This window comes from Corvus brachyrhynchos, unplaced genomic scaffold (assembly GCF_000691975.1).
Source record: "Corvus brachyrhynchos isolate BGI_N302 unplaced genomic scaffold, ASM69197v1 scaffold14, whole genome shotgun sequence".
Lineage (NCBI taxonomy): Eukaryota > Metazoa > Chordata > Aves > Passeriformes > Corvidae > Corvus > Corvus brachyrhynchos.
This window is the reverse complement of record NW_008239110.1, coordinates 19,152,523-19,173,214: the sequence shown is the minus strand read 5'-3', so window position 1 is coordinate 19,173,214 and position 20,692 is coordinate 19,152,523. Positions and strand designations below refer to the sequence as shown.

The window sequence follows — 20,692 nt, the reverse complement described above, 5'->3', positions numbered from 1 at the left end:
GGATGACCAGGAGTAGCATAATTAGGAGTGTATCTAATGTGCAGTGGCTAGAAAAATTACAAGGGGTAGGTGGACTGCTCTAGGGACAATTATTTTACTGCAGCCTCCCTGGAAGTTTTTAAGAGATGTGTAGATGTGGCACTTAGGGACGTGGTTTAGTGGTGGAGTAGGAGGGTTGTGTTAACTCTTGGACTCAATGGTCTTAAAAGTCTTTTCCAACCTAAATGATTCCATGATTCTATGCAGCTTTAGAGCTACCTTCCTTGTGGTCAGAAGGCTTTGACAGTGTTTCTTACAGCATAACATGCCTGTATAGATAAGTACTCCTTTGTGGAGCACAGTCGGATGTGGTCATGGAAGCTTCTGATGGTTATTCTCCCGCCCATGCTGTTATGCCCCACCAGCATCTTGAATCAATCAACTCCAGTGATTTCTAACTCTCCAAAGCAGCCTTACATGATGTTTGAGAGCAATAAATGCCAGTATAGATTGATACCTTCAACAGTGGCCTTTCAGTCTGATTTGCAAAGTGTTCCTATGGTATAACTTCTGCTGACAGGCCTGGGGCTCTCAGAAATGCTCTGCTGGTGTGGCAGAGCACACTTCACACAGAAGTGTTTCTTTTTGTATGAACAGGTATTCCATGGCTCAAAACGACAGTTGCCACACTGGGAAGACTGAGTATCACAATAGCTTTTGAAGTTGTCTATCTAGTGAACAGTGAATTGTACCCTACGACACTGAGGTACGTCAAAAGCTCCCAGGAATCGTTCAACTTCTCCATCTGCTTTTCCCCATTTCCTAGTTCACTGTCCTTTAGTTAAACTTGGTTTCCTCCAGAGTTTTCCAGCTGAATAGCCACTGCTTAATGTGGATGGCATATACTGAAGAGATAATTTTGGAGCTAAGTCTACATTCTACTCCTTAAACATCTGTTTATTCCGTTTGGTAGCACTTCTCTAATATCTGGTATTTTTGTCTTTTGCAGAAACTTTGGTGTCTCCCTGTGTTCAAGTCTGTGTGATCTAGGTGGGATCATAGCCCCGTTCCTGCTTTTTCGATTAGCAGCCATTTGGTTGGAGCTACCTCTAATTATTTTCAGTAAGATTTGATTTACAATGTACTTTTGGTTTAAATATCCTTCTCCTAACAGAGCTTTTCTTTTGGGGTAAAAGTAGTGTGTGGCCTCATCTCCACCTCAGACCAGCGGTTCTCTACCTTCAGGCCTAGAGCAAGAGGCTGAATGGCAAATGGGTGAAATGTGAGTGATTTCACTGCACAGTGTGGAAGAGCTCAGGTCTGCTTAGGTAACTCCACTGAAGGAGCAAAAAAACTATGTGAAGTGCTTTAAGACTGAGAAAGCTTACAGCTAGGTTCTGTAATTGCATGGGAGTGTGTGGCTAAACGAGACGTCTAGGAGGTAGACGTGACTGGAAAAAAATCAAAATAAAAAGGACAGAATAAGAAGGAAAAATTGCGCCAATGACAACTTTAGGTGAAAACAAAATTGGAAAGACAAAAGACTTTTTAAAAGATTACCATTATTTCAAGAAAAGACATAGATAGAAGTACAGTGTTCACATTATCTAATTATTAAATTCTGCTGCTTCTGAGGGACACATGAATTCCCTCTATCTTAAGTAAACAGCTACGAAATCAGAGGAGATCAGAGTGAACTGTGCAACAGTCAGGGAACATTTGATTTTTTGCTCCAGCCCTTCTATTTTTGACTTACTACATTATGTGAATTATATCTATGAAGGAAATTATTCCAAAATATCCATTTGTAATTCAGCTTGTATCTGAATGCTGTTCCCCAAGGAGGAATTTTTATTCTGAAACACATAATTTACTTTGGCCATGGATAAAGGAAGAGAGTATTTCAGGAAAATCTCAGTGGTTTCAGGAAACACAGATGCATCTGCATGACAGAGCCCTTTGAGCAAAGGCAGATCTGTTCTCCGCGAGAAATACCACCCTGGTTCCAGTGCTGTTTTTATACATTTGCCCATGTGCACTTATCTCAGGTTTTTGACTTCTAAGATCTCCCTTTGGGGAGATCAGGCTGCAAATGAACTCCTAGCCCTCAAGTGATTTTGTAATAGGCTAAATTAATGTAACATAGAGGTATTTGATTAGAGTTAATCAGAAATAGCTGATGCCCTTAAAATGTCTCACTTCAAACTTAATCTGAATAAGCTTTTCTTACTGGATAAATGCTGAAAATAGAAAAGTAACAATGTTCTTATTGCTTTTGTATTTCTTCAATATCCATTGTAGGTATTCTTGCAGCTGTCTGTGGGATCCTAGTATTGCTTTTGCCAGAGACAAAGGGAATCTCATTACCAGAGACAGTGGAGGATGTGGAGCAGCTTCCAAGGTATCAGATGTATTTTCTTCCTTATAGCTGGATGAGGTTTCCTGAGGATGTTGTCCTCCAGCTTTACCAACTGCCATAAAGCATTGACATTCTCCAGTGTCAAAGTAAATTTCCTAGTTAGGCTGATGCTATGAGTAGGTGGTATTTTCCTCAACAGAAACCTGAACTTCACAGTATCACTAAGGAAGGCTGTTAAAAAAAGTCTGGTGATAAAATCTGTATTTTTCTCATAGGGACACAAGTTTTCCTATGCATCTCTGGAAGCAGAAAGCAATAGTGTGCAAGAGAGGTGCTGCAAAGCATAGCCTGCAACTCTCTGCTTGAGAAAACCAGCCCCTTACCTCAGTCAAAGCATCCTGTGAAGAACGGTCCCTTATCACAAATGCAATTCCACAATTTATGAAGTCATTTAAAGGTCACATATGAGATGGATTTATAGGTGAAAAGTTGTAGGCACAGCTTTCCTGCTCCTGGCACACAGCAAGCCAGACTCTTCACTGCCCTGCAGATATGAGGGGAATATTTACACCTTGGCTAAATAATTTGAGGATCTAGTGCTATATATTAAGGTTTCAAGGAGAGGCTTTGGATATTATTAAGAACTTTTGCCTGATTCAATGTACAAAATAAAGAAGGAGGAATGTATCAGTACTGCAGCTTGGACTACAACTTGAACTATGTGTTTTCCTGATTTTTCACACTTATATCCCTCTCCCCTTCTGTTTCAACAGTCATTTTGGAAAATGTGGCAAGAAACGGAAACACCGGGACACCAACTCTTACATTTGATTTTTGAAGGACAGCACTGAGCTAAGAACTTTGTTCCCATAATGGGAATTTGTTCTCCACCTGCCACCACTGCAGAATATGGATTAAACTTCATGTTCTTCTTCTAAGCACAAGGACATTTAATACAAGTAGTGTATTTTTCTATGAATATGGAATAAATTCTTTTTTTTTTCTGAGTAAACTGTTTGCAAGAAGGCACTGTGGTTCTTCAGAGAGAACAAACAGCTTTAAAAAGATGCACTGTCCAGCTCAGTGCCCTTGTATTTATTTCTTTATCTGAGACATTTGTTTATTGTTTTGTTAGGATTTCTGTTTGGGTGGGAAGAGTTTAAACAGTACTGCTTGTTTAAGATTTAGATGACCTTGAGGAGGAGAGGATGACTATTTCAACCTGACCTCCTTTGCCCCTAAAGAATTTGGACAAATAGAAGACATGATAGCTCAGAAAGGAGGGTACTGATCAGGGTGATCAGACCTTTCCCTGGTTGGGAAGGCTGGGAATCAGCAGTGTGCATCAGGAGAACTTCTCTATGGTCTGATTGTCATCCATAGGGACCCTTTTCAACAAAAGCCCTGCTTCCCTCCTTGTTCAAGGGCTTTCTGAAATGCAGCAGCAGTCCTCCTCGCCTTTCCAGGGCTTTATGTAGGGTCATACCCTGCAGAGGGCATTAGCTCTGTGGGACAGACTGTCCTGCTGCCCACTAGTGCCTTTCCCAGACACAGCTGGGGTTCATGTGACACCCCTCATATCTCCAAGGGAAGGGATTCTCCCTGCTCTCCTCTTTTAAATGCTTTTCCAAACACCTCTCTCAAGAGCATGCTGATTTTTTCCTTTGCAAATCATGCTCTCTGCCCATCCCTACAAACCAAATTCCTTTACCCTACCACTGCCAAGGTGACCTGCAATTTCTGTCTTCTGTTCATTATCACTATTTGCCATCTTTCTGTCCTGGGGATAATTTTTTTGGGCTGTTGACAGAGATGTTAAGCTGTCTTGGGCAGGGCTGAGACAGGAGCTTTGGTTATGGAGGGAAGTGTTAACTGGTCCTTTGAAGATGATGTAACAGAGTAACTCTCTGGCTCTGCAAGCGGATTCCAGGGACAGACTGCTTTTCCTTTCTCCTGTATGACCTTCATCAAGAATGGTGTCCTGGCCACTGGCTGGTGAACAATACACTCCTTACAGGGAAGGACTTGAAAAGATGTGGCATTCAAAAGGTATCCTGTTACCAACAGAGAAATAAATAAACAAAAGAAAGTCAGTGAGCAGTGGTTAAGGGCCTTATAAGCTCAGAAAAAAATGTATTTAGCCTAAGCAAATATAGGACTGAGTTTGGAAGGTTCGTACCACAAATGAGTAGCACTATAGTACAGTCAGTGAAACTCAATGACCACTGCTCCAGTCTTACAATCCTAAGAGCACACAAGGATTTCCTATGGTAAGGAATATACTGTAATTTTCGACAGTTCCCAACTCTCCCTGCCTTTACCCAGCAACTGCCCTTATCAGCAGCCCTTCTGGAGGAAAACAGGACCTTTAATAATAATCCCAGCCTAATGTTTGCACACTTTAGGCAGTTAGTGATAAAGGCCTGTCTTTCAAGGCTGTTTCTAACTTACTCTGAGGCATGGTAAAGGTCAAAGGTATGCTTAGCAAAAGTCAGTAATGACTTAGAGATATGAAACTAAATGAACATCTCACAATGTATCCAGCTAATCTAGAAGACAACCCAAGACTGGAGCTACTGATACAGGGAGAAAACTTCTCCTACACCCTATAGATAGCTGAAGACAATAGCCCAAGGCTGGCTGGTAGAGACCAGCCCTGAACTGGAAGCTTTGGGCTGGCACTGGCCAGATGCTGTGTCTCAGTGCAGGGTGGAAAGTGCAGGCACCCAGCCACAAAACTCAGCCCAGCCAACCCCTGCTGAAGGCACCATGGAGAACCAGGTGAAGTAATCACATGTGATGCTGGATGAGCTGAACCACTCTCTTCCATTTAGTGTTTCTTCTTTGTGACTTCTTTTTTTTTAAATCAGTGTCTTAAACACTTAAGCAGTTTGAGAAGGACTGCAGAGATCTTTTAAAGCTTCGACTTTCCAAATAAATGTGATTAATATTTGCCAGTTTCTTCTGTTTGTGGACAACTAAAACATGTTGAGAAGTGAGAGATGCAAAGACTTGTTTCTGCCTTTGAGATTATGCTTTGTTTTGCATAGCGTTATGTGTTGCTCAAAAGATAATATAAGTGATAAATTTTGATAGGTGAAGTGGCTAGGGGCAGTGTCAGAATGTTTAATATATTTATTTCTTAAAAATTAATTTTGTAAAGGACAGCAGAAAAAAGCCTGTGCGTATGTTTTGACTTCTAATCTAGTAGCAGTTAGCAACTTCAGGTGGTGTTTGTATTTGATAATTGCTCTTGTGCTAACTCTTATCCCTAACAGGGATTTTGTAAACTGAAAAATCCTCCCATCTCTGTGAGACTTTGTGCTGCCTCATGAAGGTGCAGTGGGTATGTAACGTGGGGTATGGCCAGCGGTTTGGTGACAGTGGGGTTCCACTCCTGTGGGCGAGAGAGGACAGATGAGGTGGTGGAACCAGATGAAGAGCTTCAGTGAAGGAGAACCCCAAGGAAAACCAGCTGCACGGAGGTGATGCACGTGGGCATGCAGACCACAGGACAGGCTGTTTGTTTAAAAAAAGTTATTCTAAATTCATGTGTGCCTCAAAGCGCTTAATACTTACAGGGATGTCCTACAAGCTTCTCAGGAGGCACAGCAGTGTTTTCCTAAGGTGCATGTGTTGACAGCAAAATGGCTGTTGTGACCCAGCTCACTCAGTGAGAGGCAACTCTTCAAGGAGGGCCCTAACTCTGTCAGCTATAGCTGTCCTGCATGTGTATCCTCCAGAGGCTCAGTGAGAGATCTGAGGTACACAAGAGACAAAGGGTCACCACACCATCACCAAAGGCACACGAACAATGTGAGCTCAGAAACACAGCTGTGTTCTTCCTGCCAGCAAAGAGGTTTCTTGGACCAACAAGCAGGGGGAAGTGCTATTTTGGGTCAAATGTGCCACTGCCACCAAATGTGCTGAGTTACTTCACCCAGACTGTGCAAATGTTTGCTGCAGAAAGTGGCAATTTTTATTGCCGCTGACAGTCTGGCAGAAGGAAAAGATCACAATTGGCACTTTTTAAAGGGTTGTGAGTTGGGACTTTTGTGGCAACTCACGCATGTCCAGGCACTTCTTACCATTTTGGCAAGGAGAGCAGGCCAATGGTTTCTCTGTCTACAAGCCAGGTATTAACCATGCATTCAAGAGTTCACATCTGAAGAGCTTAACAAATCACAGACCAAGCTGCAACACAGAATTTCTGTTGCCAGGGAAGTATTGTACAAATCTCTTGGCTGGCTTAATGATCAAAGTGGATATATATGGAAAATATGCAGGAGGGTATTTGTGTTCAGTGAATCCCTCTGACCAGAAAGGGGGGTGGGATGTGCTTTATCAGAGCTACTCCTGCTCAGGGAGGCACTGCCCTGAGATGATTGCATCTCCCAGAATCAGACTCCAGGTGTAGAAACTTCAAAAATCACCCTGCCACCTAACTATGCTTTATAATTCTCATCTCCCTTTAAGGCAATGTGAGAAAACACCAAACCAAACCAAAACTCCTAGGATACAAAACATCCCTTCTGTATGTACAGGCATACAAAAACATAAACACAATTTAAAAATGATGCACAGTTTGGCTTGTCTGGGAGTGCACCTCTCCAGTGCGTAAAATGGACAAGACAAATCTCACCTCAGGAGGGGATTACTGTTACTTGGAGTAGACTCAGCACATTCTGGGGATGCAGGAAGGATGCTACACAGAGCTGGGGGTCCCCAGATGCCTGTGGGGAGCTCCCTGGTTTATATGCAAGAGAGTCGGGATGTGAGCAGGAGTTCATAGTCAGCAATTGTTTCACCTTGGCAAGCAGGAGTCAAGCTTTTCCTGGAAAGCATTTCAAAAGGTTTAAGCTTTCACTTCCTATAACCACATGTGTACATAATCTTCTTTTAGAGAAGAAAAATGTACATCTTACAGTTACGTAGTCAGATAATGCTATAAAAAGAAATAAATGGGTACTGTGGACAACTAAATTTTATAATATGTAAATGCATTGTCACTACTTGTGGTAATCATTGATAGCTATTTTCCTTTCTTGCTAGGGACTAACTTCAGCGTCAGGCTGTTTTTTATTCACTGTTTTATATCTTTGATGCAACATTTATACTTTTGCTAACACATGTATTTCCATGACAATAAAAAATACAAAAACACAAACCAAACGTGTTTCCTTCTTTTTTTTCCCCATCCCATGTGTTTAATGCTATCAGATATATCTAATAAAACTTTACAGGCATATAAGACATGCACTGTGAGATTCTTCTCTGGTTTGTAGCATCAAATTGGTAAGAGGTTCAGAAAACTCATAGAAAATGAAAAGTGTTCTCATTTCTTCATATGTTGGAAGCATGACATCTTGCAAATGATGACCTTAGAAGAAAATGTCATTGTAGAATCTAATATAAGATTAAAATGCAGGTGTCCAGTTACAGTTAAGGTTGGGATTTTTGACATGTATTTCAGAGCTGGGTAGGTCTACTGTCAGACATAGAAAACCACAGAACATATAGAAAGAGGGTAACAGATGGTCAGTTGGGCTTCTTGGTAATGACTATTGATTTATAGCAATTTAAAATGGATGATCATATTTATTTTGCTTTCTTATGAATGATTGTAGCTTTAATATTGCACTTGGAATCTTGTACTTCTGATGTGCATTCTGCTTTCCAGAAGAGGGCAGTCCATACCCAGGATCAGTTGCTTTCCATCACAGTTTTAATCCAAGGAATATAGTTGGAGACTCGAACATAAACACCAGGTTTCATGGGTTGGGCACAGCCAAGGCCCCAAGAGGTGACTCCATGCTGGACAAATTTACCTTGGTCCAGACAGACTAGAGGTCCTCCACTGTCCCCCTAAACAGAGAAAGAACAGGATGATTCCTTCTTGGACAGACCCATGTGGCCTTCTCACAGGAGGCACAGAAACAGAAGTACCTCCTACATGCGAAGGACACAGAAGTTATGAGGAAACACTGGAATTCTGGTAAGGTAAGAGTTCTCTATCCATGTTGTTGAACACTTTTGTAAAGTCACTTTTTCATGTCACCCAGGCATTACATTTATTTTTGAAGTAAGTGGATTTATTGAGAAAGAATCTGATTGCCCTTATTAACTTAAACTGTGCTTCCTCACTCAGTCTCTTTTCTGAGATCCTCTTGGGTTCCTATTGTTACTAGATGATCCAGTGGCATTGATACTTGGAAATTCATAGTTCCTTTGGCCCTCATTTTGCCTGCATGGCAGGCTCTACTGCATCCTTCCTTGACTGCTAACTGAGATGTTGTTAACTGAGCTACCTTGGACACTTGAGATAGTCTGGCTGAGGCAAGAAAAGGGGCCTGGGGAAAAAAAATCAGACCTTTTGTCATTCTAAGTTGGCTTCCATACACCTGACTTGTGCACCTGTGTGTTACCATGTGCTCTGTAGTTCAGGCTTATCTGAAAAACTGTCCCACTTCCCAGCAGCAGCCAAGGGAGCAAGAAAAGAGCAGAATATATGGGCATTTTTCAGCTCAGATACCACATGGTGTGGTAACATCCTGAGGATAATTCTGGGCCTCTAAAGACCAAAAAGCAATGCCTTATTTGATTTGAATGTGCTTACAACCAACTTTCATGCTCACAGACTTTCTTACCTGGCAGGTATCTGTGCCACCATGAATATTCCCAGCACAGAGTTCATGATTGTTGACTCTACCATTCAAAAATTCAGGGCGGTTGCATATTTTATTCTCAATTACAGGAAAGCCAGTTTCTTTTAAGTAGCCATCACCACGAGTACCTTTGCAAATAAAAATGAAACCAAAAAAGAATGACAAAGGTAATTACCATATTCACAAAACACAAATGTCAGGATATAGATAAGCAGTAAAATCAGTGTAGTGTGCACTGTGCATACACTTCACAGGCACAATATAAAGATATACCAAAATCAGTAAGCATTATCAATATTATGGTATTTATTATCACCCTACACCACCCACCATTGACCTTCCTGCTCTCACAGTAGATCCATGTGGATCCAGTACCCACGGATACTTGTGGGAGTCATTCCCAAGCCATTTTATTTATCTGTATCTGAGTTTTCTGTGGAAGAAATTAGGTAGAAAGTAAACAGTTGAAAATGACATGATGGGCAAGGAGGCAGAGAGGGTACCGATGCACCTCTCCACAGAGACAGAGTGGGAGGTTTGAAAATGAGGATTTTGTTTGTGTGAGATGTGAACCAGGCTGGTTGGGAGAAAGAATCATTCAAGAGAATGAGCAAACTCACATTTATGTGATTGGGAAATCAGCTAAATCTAGAAAAACTTTCCATCCAACTGGGCAAAAGCCCACTTTAGGGAAAAGCATATGGACTGAGAGAGAAGTGACTACTTAGCTCTGCTTGTCCTCTTGTAGCATCTATTTAGAAGGTTTCAGTTTACATGGCATTGAATGATTTAGCAGAATCCTTGTCAGAGAGAGATAGTGGAAAGACTGGCAGCACCTGATGAATTTTGATGAAATAAGTTTTTCATCAGTAGCTTGTGTGGGGCACAAAGAGACTCTACTTTGAGTACAAGTATATACCAGTCTCCAAACATGGAGCTTTTAAATGGGTTAATGCTGTCTCACCTTTTGTATCCCCCCATCCCGTCACATAGCACTCCTCTCTTCCTCCTAACACAGAGTTTTCTTTTGGTAAACAAACTGGGATTACATGATTATTAATGACTGCTGGTCTGAAATGAACAAACAGGAACAAGCATTAGCACAATTATATTTAATAGTACCTTCAGGATTCTAAACAGACCTTACACTTATTCAGCCTCTTATCATTTAAATCCTTAGTTTCAGTTAAGGTTTTTTTCTGATGTGCAAAATTGCTTTTAGGCTCTAAACCCTCAGAAAGTGATACACAAAAGGGAAAAGCCTGAAATGGAGAATGACATAAAAAGAAACAACATTAAGCCAGGAGAATGCTTTGACTTAGGCTAATGCATAGCCAAAAACTACTACAAAGGGTATGAATCAGCGGCATTTAACACCTGGATGTTAGCTTGCTCTGTCTGCATCCAGTCTGATTATAAATCACTTTCTGTCGGGACACTTAGCACACAGCAGAACCATCTGACTTGCCTTTGGGTGCAGCTAAAGCTCACTTACAAGGCCACATTTTTATGCTGACCCTGCATGTGTTTTGGATGTGCACTGCAGCCACAGCAGTGGAAGCCCAAGCACCACACATTCACATCTGCTTGCAGCTGCACGGACAAATTCCTTTTGATTGCACAGTTCCACTGAGAGCATTTCTGATGAATGAGAACAGATGCAAGAAGGGCCATACTGAGTATTACATCAAACTCTTTGCCTGCCCACTGGCCAGACCTGCTGGAAGAAGAAATCTCCACACCAAAGCATGGAAACAGCATGGAGTGACATCATGCTAATACTGCAGATTTCCATCATTACCTTATCAAGGTAGAAGCATGTAGAAACACAGACTGAAAGCTCCTCTAGGCATTACCTCCTCCTATTCTGCTGCCACTGCCTCACCTTCCAGCAGATGACACCCAGTGCATTTCCAGCCTGGGTAACTGTCCCTAGCACTCCTCTCCTCCCAAGGCAGCCTTTCCCTTTCTGAAATCCTGGAGCTTTTGCAGAAAAGGAAGAAAAAGAGGGTCTCAAATCACTAACTGAACAAAGAGTGTGCAGAAACACTCATTTCTACAACACCAGCAAACACTTTTTAGTCATTTTGTCCCACCAGAACGAAGGAATGCTTCAGGTGAAAGGGTACCTCCTCAATTTGAGCAGAGCAATATCTGCTCTGCGTGGCTCCTTGAACAACTTCTCTACATCACGGATTTGTACTGATGGCTCTGTTGCTACTTCTTTGTGTAATCCAAGGTATACTTTATATGCAGCTGGTCGTGAGGACCTATTGGAAATGATTGCACATGGTGAGCTGATGAATACACAACCAGGACATAGACCACCTACAATATTATTGGGCACCTTGTTCTAGCAAAGCCAGATAGCCAGCTTTGGAGTGAACTTAATCCCTTACAATGGCACATGAAATCAAATTGGCAGAAGTTATCACTGTCACTCTGTTTTGCAGTCAAAACTCAGCTTTAATGAATGACAAATAGACTTGGCTCAATTCTCAGCTGTTTGCAACCAGCTCGGGTTGGTTATTGGGTGTCTTTTGTTTCTCCTGTGATTTTCTATCTAGTGTAAGAAGTTGGTGGTGCAGACTGTAACAGATACTTACTTTTCTAAGCAGTGGGCGGCAGTAAGAACCCATTGAGGATCTATCAGAGTTCCTCCACAGAAATGCAAGCCAAAACTGTAATAGAGCAAAAAGGCATGAAAAGGGCAGTGGTTTAAGATGGGGAAGTTAATCCCACTGTATTTATTGGGTAATATTTCTAACATGTGTGCCTTTAAAAACTAAAGATATTATTTCCACAATTTCATTAAGAAATGTTTTGCTTTCCTTGTATAATGTTTCTTAAAATGACAGTAGGGTTCTGCGGACATTTTTATGAGGCCTTACATGAAAACACCTAGATCTTCGTTTTTAGTCAGCATTTCTATTACTGGAAAACCCCATGTGCAGTGAGGTTCACTTTTTTAGAGATTCTGATTTTTCTAGCTCTAATCACAGCCATAAAGCTCTACAACTGGTCTTGATTCCTAGTTTTATTAATAATTTTGCCAGTAGAATCAAATACTTACATGGAAGCACTGATCAAGGGGTGTACTAGCCATACTGTTGCTTTTATTCATTGGAATCTGATTCTATTGTAGAATACAGTGAGAGATTTAAAGTCATTCTGCCTTCTACTGAAAATGTTTTTGAAATTAACAATTTTATTGATCTTCTCATTGTGTGTCACAAATTAGAGAGTTCTTGGTTGTCTAAATGACCTTCTTTAAGAATAGCACATACAATGCTTAGCCTTGAGCTATTTTAAAATTAAAATCAAGTTTAGAATGCTTAAACCACATACTGTAACATCCTATGAGAGGCAATGTTTCCTTGCATGTAGAGTCTAATGTAATGGGGAATAACCATACCTGGTACGGAGACTGATCTGCCAGGGCCAGGAGTGTGGATGTGAAATACACCCTGCAACAATCCTTTGAGCACACAATTTTGGTCTGAACTTGGATTTTCCACATTCATACTGAGGAGGAGCTTCAGAATAAGAAAAAAAAAAATCACTTTAAGGAACTTTAGCAGTTTGATTTACATTCACTATGAACTCACTAAACTCGCAGGTGAACCTGTTGCATTTGTCACTTCAGCTTCTGACTCTCTTCAAGTAATTCGATACCATACATCAAGTATATTTTGTTAGGTTACCTTCATCTGGAACACCTTAAAATGCCTAGTAATTTTTTTTTCACATACAGGTCTCAGTGGCCAACGAATTACATGAGTAGCTCTACAGTCAGATAGAAAAAAAGAAACCCAAACCAAAATAAAACAAAAACAGAAGGGGAAGGAGAAGAAAAGAGAGAGAAAGAAGAAATAAATTCTCTCAACATTCTTAAATGGACTCTTATGGACATCAGCAGTGCAGAAGCTGCACTGGCAGATGTTTTAAACTAATCTTGGTGGTACAGCAGGTGAAATTCTATCACTGTTTCTAAGAACAAAATTTTGTTAACTTTTATCTCAGGATCATTTGGCACTTCAGATGTCTCTGAGTTATTAAAAAAGGTAGTTCTTACTTCGCCTTGGTAAACTGACTCTTATCAACACAGAATTTAGAATTTTGTCAACAAAAAGAGCTAACTAATGTAATTAAAGGCAAAAGCCACATTTCCTCTGTTCTTTAGATTAACATCTCAACAAAAAAACAGTATTAATTTAAAGAAGAAATGGATCATCAAAATTGAATACAATAGTCATGTGAAAATGTAATTTTTTTGCTTAAGAGTCCCAGCCCAACACGTTCACTACAGTACTACTTTCACAGCTACAGTGCGTATAGAAAAACTTTATTTTTTTTGTTTGCTCCATTTTTGGGTTTTGATCTGAGCACATTTTCTTCTGCTCACCTATTAGAGGATAAAGCAGCAAGAAAGTCACCCTTCTCTTGAGAGCTACCTCTCTTCCTTAGCATAGTTTTTGTTGTTGATGGACATAAAAGGACTGGAAACCAAAATGTTATAAAATTTTATCATTGTATACTTTGTTGCACCACCTCATTCAGAGTATGGCTTGATTACAACTAACAAAGACAAAGGGCATCTTGTTGAATATTTAGGGTCAGATGCACTTTGCAGACATCAGATATGGTACAATATCAGAGGAGGGACAATCTGGTTATCATCCAGAGCAGAACCAGAGACACATGAGCAGGGAGTGCAAAAATTTTGCATGGATAAGAGCATGCCTTGTTCAGCAAGGCCACACACAGAGTTATGCCAGGAGATTAGGCAAGAGCAGGGAAAATTTCTGCTGGAACGGCCCATTTTGAAACACATGGCAAAACCCCATGAGCTTTAGTGGGCTCCCTATCTTGGGGCTTTCAAGGAAGATCAATTTTAAGACTTCAGACAGAGACCTTGAACATCACTTCCCAAGAGCCTTAATTTCTAATCTAAAGCAATTGCACGTAGATCAGTCTTCCAGACTAATCACCAATTATTCTCCAGTTGTTATAAAAAGGTACAGGAAAGGGAGCCACTAGTCTTTAAGGGAAAGGGAGACACTAGTCTTTAAAGGAATAATTACGGCACTTGGGAATGTCACAGTACTCCCAGGCTTTTCTCGGGTCTGTTGTGTAGCACCAAGGTCCATTCACATCTCCATCAGGATTCCTGCAATACTGTAACAAAGAATAAAGACACCAGCTATTAACCAGGAAATAAAAAGCCAACCAATTAAAGTTTCCAAATAAAATAAAATTAAATTTGGGAAATATTTTTTAAATTTCCTTCTTTACAAGTGATTTCCAAATCCTTTTGTCAAAATTTGTTTCATTTTTCCATTTGGTCAGTGAGTTTAGAAAAGGATAATAAAAATCAGACTTCTTCAACTGTCTTCAGACAGCAAGCTTCTCTAGGGCAACCTTGGATCTCTAAGGTCTCAAAAAGTAGGAGACCTTGACCTTGGATGAAGCTTTCTAAAGCACAGAAAAGATCTTCTCCTGCTTTCACTGCAGTTAATAGGAGCAGTAGGATCAGTCCTGAGGTCTTTTCACATCCACTCTGGCTGCATGACTCGGGGACAAGTGAGTATTGTGTAAGCTGTTCTTGCACAGCCTGGTGGTCTCCGTGGTGATGCAGGGCTGCAGTGTTCACCCTCATGTGGGTGCTGGTTAGCTGAATTGCTCTCTAGATTTTTCCTGGGCATAGTGATCTCTGCTCAGCACAGAGATCGCACAGAGAACACCTCACACAACTGTGTGCTACCAGGTATCTTTTCTAATTCCCTTCCCTATCCTGAAATATATCCCAGGTCTTAGAAAAAAGGAGAAAATATTTGCTACCAAGAGCCCCTGACAAATGCAAGAACCAAGAATTTATGGCAGGCAGCTTTTTAGATGGAGTTTCCCCAGTCTGAGCTGGAATTCAATACGGAGTATGTGATTCCATCAAAGAATTGACTAAAGCAAGTTCTAAAGTCATCCACCTGGTAAAAAAGTATTCAGGCTGGCAGCATCAAACAAGCTCTTCTTATCACATACAAAGCTTGTGACAAATTAGGCAAATACTGTATATGGGATATTACAAGTCTAAAGAACTGGTGATGAGTACATTTGTAAGGACTAGGGAGATGAAGGTTAGAAAGGGAGATTGTCTTACAGGATGGTCAGGTACATTCAGGGCTATCCCTGAATAACGGGCTGCGGCAGAAGCTGGAGGGCTGAGGGGGAACTACTAGAGGATAGGGGGGCTACAATCCATCAGCTTTATATCTCAAGGGACTTGCACTGAACATAGGATTCATCACCATCTCACCTGTCCCTGGTATTACTGAAACCTAAGACCCCAGGTGTTCTTCCTGTCAGAGGAGACAGAGATGCTGCACACAGACCAACTCTGGTTAGTCCTTGGTAGTGGGGAGAAGAAAGTACCCATCTGAAGCCCCTTGGCTGTCCTGCAGAAGCATTCAATAGAGCTTCTGGGCATCTCTGTGTCCCACAGAAGTACAGATTGGTCATGCCAGCAAGAATTATCACAATCAGGTTTTTAGACTGGACTGAGGAAGAGAAATTAATTAACAAAGACCTGTCACAAAATGCTTGCTGAGGGACCCTGAAAAAGACAGGCAAAGCTCAATGACAACAAGTGTTGAATGAACAGTTGTTTACATTTTTATCCAGGCCTGCTCTTGGATGAGTTGTGGGAGTGAAATAGTCGTGGCTATGAGGTCTCTGAGAACTCCACTCTTGACAAGTCCTGCCCCTTGCAGTTTTTGCCACTGTGCCACGGTAGTCTACACCATTTTCATTAATGCAGTCTGTGAAAAGTGAAGAAAAGGAAATGGTTGTTAGCTGTGAGCTATTGGGCCACATTTGTACTTGGTGAAGCAGAGAGAAATTTGAGGAAATACTACTACAGTTTGCAAGTCCTACACAATATGTAGACAAGGAAAGAAGAGCAACATAGTGTCAATGATGACTAATGATGACATTTTAATTTCCTTGTATTTTAAGAGTTTTATTTATGATCACAAAAGTCATAAATCAAAGAAGCCTACATTCAGTTGATCCTTCATAACTCCAGAAATCAGGAATACAATGACCGTACACTCACATAAAGTGTTTCCCTTGCAGACACTGATATCTGTCCATTGCCCCATTTTACAGTAGGTAACAAGCAGTAACACGTGCTCAGTCAAAATTATTAACCTTCTAACCAGAGAAACGTGTCATAGCAAAAAAAAAAAAAACCCAAACATGAAAGCTGCAGTACTCTAACCATCTACTGCATAACAAAGTTGCATCTGAACTGAATCAAAGAAAAGCCAGCTGTCCTCTGATGGGAAATGGAACCCTGGAAATATCAATGCATGGCACAGGAAGAGACTTTTTGGAGCAGTTGCCAGCAAAATGCCATCACTGCTGCATTTTCTGTCATTGCTAGTTGCCCTCCCACAGTAGTGTGGTGACTGGTAGCCATCCTCTTCCTCGAGTTTCCAAAATTGTCAGATGTAGCAGGTAGAAGATGTGATATTAGTCTAAAATCTAATGCAGAAACCCCACTATAAAATGAAGAGAGTGGATACAATACTATATTAAATTCTGTATTCATTTAGAGTTTCCTGTATTTCATGCTCATTAAATTCTTGAAGATGCTTCCATAAAAACCAGCTTCCTGGTTATGAGCATTTCTGGGGAAGCTGAAAGTATTCTCACCAGGGCTTGTTTCCAGTGTTGTCTGAGGAGGCTGAGGTACAGTCTGTAGCCCTTGGCCATCACACTTCTTCAGGGCACAATACTCCCACCTCACACTGGGGTCGGTGGTGTAGCACCATGGACGGCTGTCGGCGTCTGGGTTTCTGCAGTAATTTTGGCTCAGGCCCCTACAAATGCAAACATATTATATTCCTATCCATGCCACTGCTCTGGGGAGAACTCAAAAGAACATTTTAGAAGGCAGATCTGCTATGGAGTCATATATCTTTTATTATGTGCATTCTGTCATGGCCACTTGAAATCATTTTGGCAGCAGAAAGAAATCAGGATACATATAGCGAATATTTAAATACGCCAAATAGTTATTCACTGACTAACACTTATAGTAGAATAAAATTTTAAAATCCAGAGAAGTAAATTCCTACATTTATAGCAAAGATATTATTTATTTTCTTTTTCAAATGCAGTAATAGCTTTTAAAAAGGAATAGTTTTTTGCATTTTGCAAAAAATGAATGATAAATATTAGGAATAAGAAAACAACCTATCCCTTCCTCAAAGCTCTAATGACTTGCAGACTAGGAAGCAAAGAATTAAACTCATGAATAAATTAATGTATAGACACGGTTCATTTCAGCATAAGGGAAAATTTATGTCAACCATTAATTGCTTTAGAAGCAATGCAGAAACACACAGTTAATTAGTCTAAAGTATAATAGTGACAACTGTGGTTTCTTTCAAGATTAGGTTGATAAAAAACATTTCCATGATAAAAAAGGAAGAAAAGGAAGGTATAATTTTTATCAAGTACACTCCCTTCCCAGCTTTATAACCACCGTTGTGCAATGATGATGCAAATCAAAACAAGTTCACGAATGATCATTGCCCAATGAAACCTGGAAATGGGAAATACACATACCCATTTGGGAAGTTCTCTGCTGTTTTGTTGTGCCGGTGAGGCGACATTGAGCTCCAGGCTTGACATTTCTTTCCCGTGAGAGTGAAAGAAGCTGTACCACGATAAGTCACCCCATTGCCCTGATAGCACTCCTCAGTAACTTGAGCCTGCTCAGGCACGTCAACAGCTGTAGTGAATAACAGAAACCAATCTCTTGCATCTTAATACTTTGACATTTATACTTGAGCATAGAAAGACAACAGAAAACAACAAGCCAGAGTGTTTCATTGACCACCACAGCACGCTCTCTGTAACAGAATCCTTCTCAGACAGTAGATCAAAAGGAAGATTTCAAAGGATGTTTGCAAAAATTTAATGATATGCTATGAAAGCACTTGTACGCCAATTTTGCTGTCATGCATGCAGATATATTTCGGCTCACAAGCCAAATAGTTAACATATGGATCAAAATTTTTTCAGGATAGCGGCCTGGCTGTGTCTTTGCCATGGACATATGTGTGGAACAAGACTACCTTGTGTAAGGAGAATTTCCTTCTCCTTGTTTTCTATGGAGTCTTGGTTCAGTGCTCTTAAATTATCTTAGGTTTTGCTTCAGATTTAGTTTTTAAGGAACTGGCATGTAAAGCTAACTAACTTTTCCATGGAGCATTTAAAATTTTAGAAGTGGAGGTAACCACCACTTGGCAAAATGAAAAGACATCTGTTACTGCAATATTTCCTGATCTGAGTCGATAGCTGACTTAAAACCTTCTACACTTAGCCATCAGACTGAATATACCAGCCTGGGCTCCACATCAGACCCAGGAGTTCAACCAGACATGGCAATGCTGACAGTTATAGCAGCAATGCAACTGAGTCACACAAGGTTTTTCAAAATAAAGCATGATGAGCCTTCACTTTCAGTTGTCTCCTGTTCTTACCGGGGGCCTCTGGCTTGGTACTGTCACAGGAGGGGATGTTGCAATATTCCCACCGGGCGGTTGTGTTGGTGGTGTAACACCATGGCCTCTGCTCACCATCGGGATTTCTGCAGTAGTTTTCATCTAGGCTCCTAAAACAGAAAACTTGACTGATAAAAGTCTCTCATGGAAATCTATTAAAGGTTATGAACAAAAGGAGAATCTGTTGCTGCCTAGTTTACTGTTGCATTTACTGGTAGGTAACTGTGGCTCTCATTTATTGATGCCATCTATTACATGAAAAATTGCAATTCACTGGTGTTTCCGATGTGCTAAACCAGGCACTCGCTTGACTGATGGATGAATTAAGAGATTGTAGTACTTTGAGGCCAAAAACAGCACAGTAGAAAGAACTAGGGTGAAAGAATCTAGCCCCAAGCAAATATTATAATTGTACCTTTCTTACTCCACATGGTTTCATCTGAGCAACCGTACAGTAAAAGGATGAAATGAGGATGGAAAAATTCAATCAAGCAGAGCTTGAAAGTCAGAAGAGGAGACACCAGTATTCAAGAACAAAGAAGTCAATTAAAAAAATGTACAAAAAAATGGAAAATATTAGATCCAGCAGGTGATGAATGCTGGTGTAACTGAAGAACTTTGCAATATAGATGAAGAAAACTGAAGTAATTTTGAGACTTGGTATTCCTCCTGGACACTGAATAAGAGAGGGGTTTCACTTACTGGCAGGGATAGTTTTCAGGAGTGCGTGCGTGTCTGTGGGGAGATTGAGAATTCCAGTGCTGACAGGTATTTCCCGATTCAGTAACAGATATTGTGCCTCGATAGTCTTCTCCCCTTCCTGAGAGACACTGACGCCCTGGTGCAGGAGGTGGTGGGGGTGTTGCTGTTACAGAAAAAGGAACTCAAATTAAACAGTGCCTTCTAGATATAGTAAAAAACTAAACCAACAAACCACTCTGAACTTAATAATTAAGTGGGCATTTTAGATTTCTTTGCAGGTAAGTTCTAAATGTCAAAATATTTGAAAAGTCCAAAAGGCAGAGAAAGATCTAAAGATATCTGTCTTAACTTTTTTTTCTCCCATTTTAACTTCTTCACAAGCAGTCAGGCTGCCAAAAAAGCATTTGCATGTGCCCCTTTACAGCAGCCAGGATACAATACAGGATACAAAAGTCTGCATATGGAAATGCTAACAGCCTCATCAGAACAGAGCTGGAAAGTGAGCAAGTGGTAATACTGTGAAGAAAACCGGGGTGAAAGTGTCAGGCCCATCACTGATACATACACTTGCAGGTGTAAAATAGACATACTCTAACTGGTGAGAGACAGCAAGGATGAGGTCTGGTGAGAAGTCCCAAGGAAAAGTATAATGGCAAGGACAGGCCTTTAGGGGAAAAGGAAACTGAAAAGGTGGAGAATTGATTTGGAAGAGCGAAACAAAAGCCAAAGTATTTTCAGGAAGAGTGAAACTGCTTGGCATCAAAAGAGGAACATCAGAAGAAACACCAGAAATGCCTGGTCATAGAAAAACACATCAAGGAAGGGAGACGTGCTCCAGACAAAACCATTAGAAATGCCTATGACAGAAATGTCTAGCCTCAATAAAGCTATCAGAGATTCATTTCAAAATGATTAATTATTTTCTTTGAGATAAAATTCAGCTGTCTTTTATACTTTTCTTTATCTGTTCTGTTTGTTCTAGATTCTTGAACCATTCTGACTGGAAGAAGTCTAAAAGTCAGACTCACTGCAGCGAGGAATGTCACAATATTCCCAGCGTTTAGTTGGACTGGTAGTGAAACACCAGGGCCGAGGTTCACCATCGGGATTACGACAATAATTATTCTTCAGATCCTTCTCTGGAAAACTGAACCGGAAAAATAACAATTATCCTGTCTGGTGCAGGGTGGTCTTCAGCCCACCACGGATGAGAAATAGACCATCACAGAACCTGACTTACTTTTCCGGGAGGTATCCATGAGAGTGAGGTTGCTGGGAGTCCCAGCGCTGGCACTCAAGCCCAGACACCGTTGTTGCAACTACTCCATGGTAGTTTTCTCCACTGCAGTGCATGCACTCTACTGTAAGAACAAGGCAGAATAAGGACAAGAGAGACAGAAGGCCTCTGATGAACC

The 20,692-nt window shown here is 40.8% G+C and overlaps 2 protein-coding genes across 5 annotated transcripts in view; one reads left to right on the top strand and one right to left on the bottom strand.

The window, feature by feature from the left end:
• SLC22A3 (solute carrier family 22 member 3) overlaps positions 1–7,505 on the top strand; it is a 30,279-nt gene extending 22,774 nt beyond the window's left edge. For both annotated transcript variants that reach the window (XM_017739492.1, XM_008637861.2), the window contains exons 9-12: positions 637–745; positions 989–1,101; positions 2,281–2,380; positions 3,112–7,505. In XM_017739492.1, coding sequence (XP_017594981.1) covers positions 637–745; positions 989–1,101; positions 2,281–2,380; positions 3,112–3,169 — 380 coding nt within the window. In that variant the 3' untranslated portion in view covers positions 3,170–7,505. The remainder of the gene's footprint in view (positions 1–636; positions 746–988; positions 1,102–2,280; positions 2,381–3,111) is intronic.
• Positions 7,506–7,512: 7 nt separating this feature from the next.
• Positions 7,513–20,692, bottom strand: part of LOC103619331 (plasminogen) — a 24,487-nt gene continuing 11,307 nt past the window's right edge. Inside the window, exons 6-19 of one of the 3 annotated variants that reach the window (XM_008637860.2) lie at positions 20,518–20,638; positions 20,306–20,424; positions 19,278–19,440; positions 18,555–18,685; positions 17,635–17,800; positions 16,717–16,883; positions 15,670–15,818; positions 14,088–14,181; positions 12,419–12,539; positions 11,610–11,684; positions 11,133–11,273; positions 9,968–10,074; positions 8,986–9,131; positions 7,513–8,203 (exon numbers count right to left, since the gene is read on the bottom strand). In XM_008637860.2, the coding sequence (XP_008636082.1) occupies positions 8,042–8,203; positions 8,986–9,131; positions 9,968–10,074; positions 11,133–11,273; positions 11,610–11,684; positions 12,419–12,539; positions 14,088–14,181; positions 15,670–15,818; positions 16,717–16,883; positions 17,635–17,800; positions 18,555–18,685; positions 19,278–19,440; positions 20,306–20,424; positions 20,518–20,638 (1,862 nt within the window). In that variant the 3' untranslated portion in view covers positions 7,513–8,041. Of the gene's footprint in view, positions 8,204–8,985; positions 9,132–9,437; positions 9,840–9,967; positions 10,075–11,132; positions 11,274–11,609; positions 11,685–12,418; positions 12,540–14,087; positions 14,182–15,669; positions 15,819–16,716; positions 16,884–17,634; positions 17,801–18,554; positions 18,686–19,277; positions 19,441–20,305; positions 20,425–20,517; positions 20,639–20,692 lie in introns of those variants that run through there. The other 2 variants (XM_017739490.1, XM_017739491.1) reach the window with 2 other exon arrangements.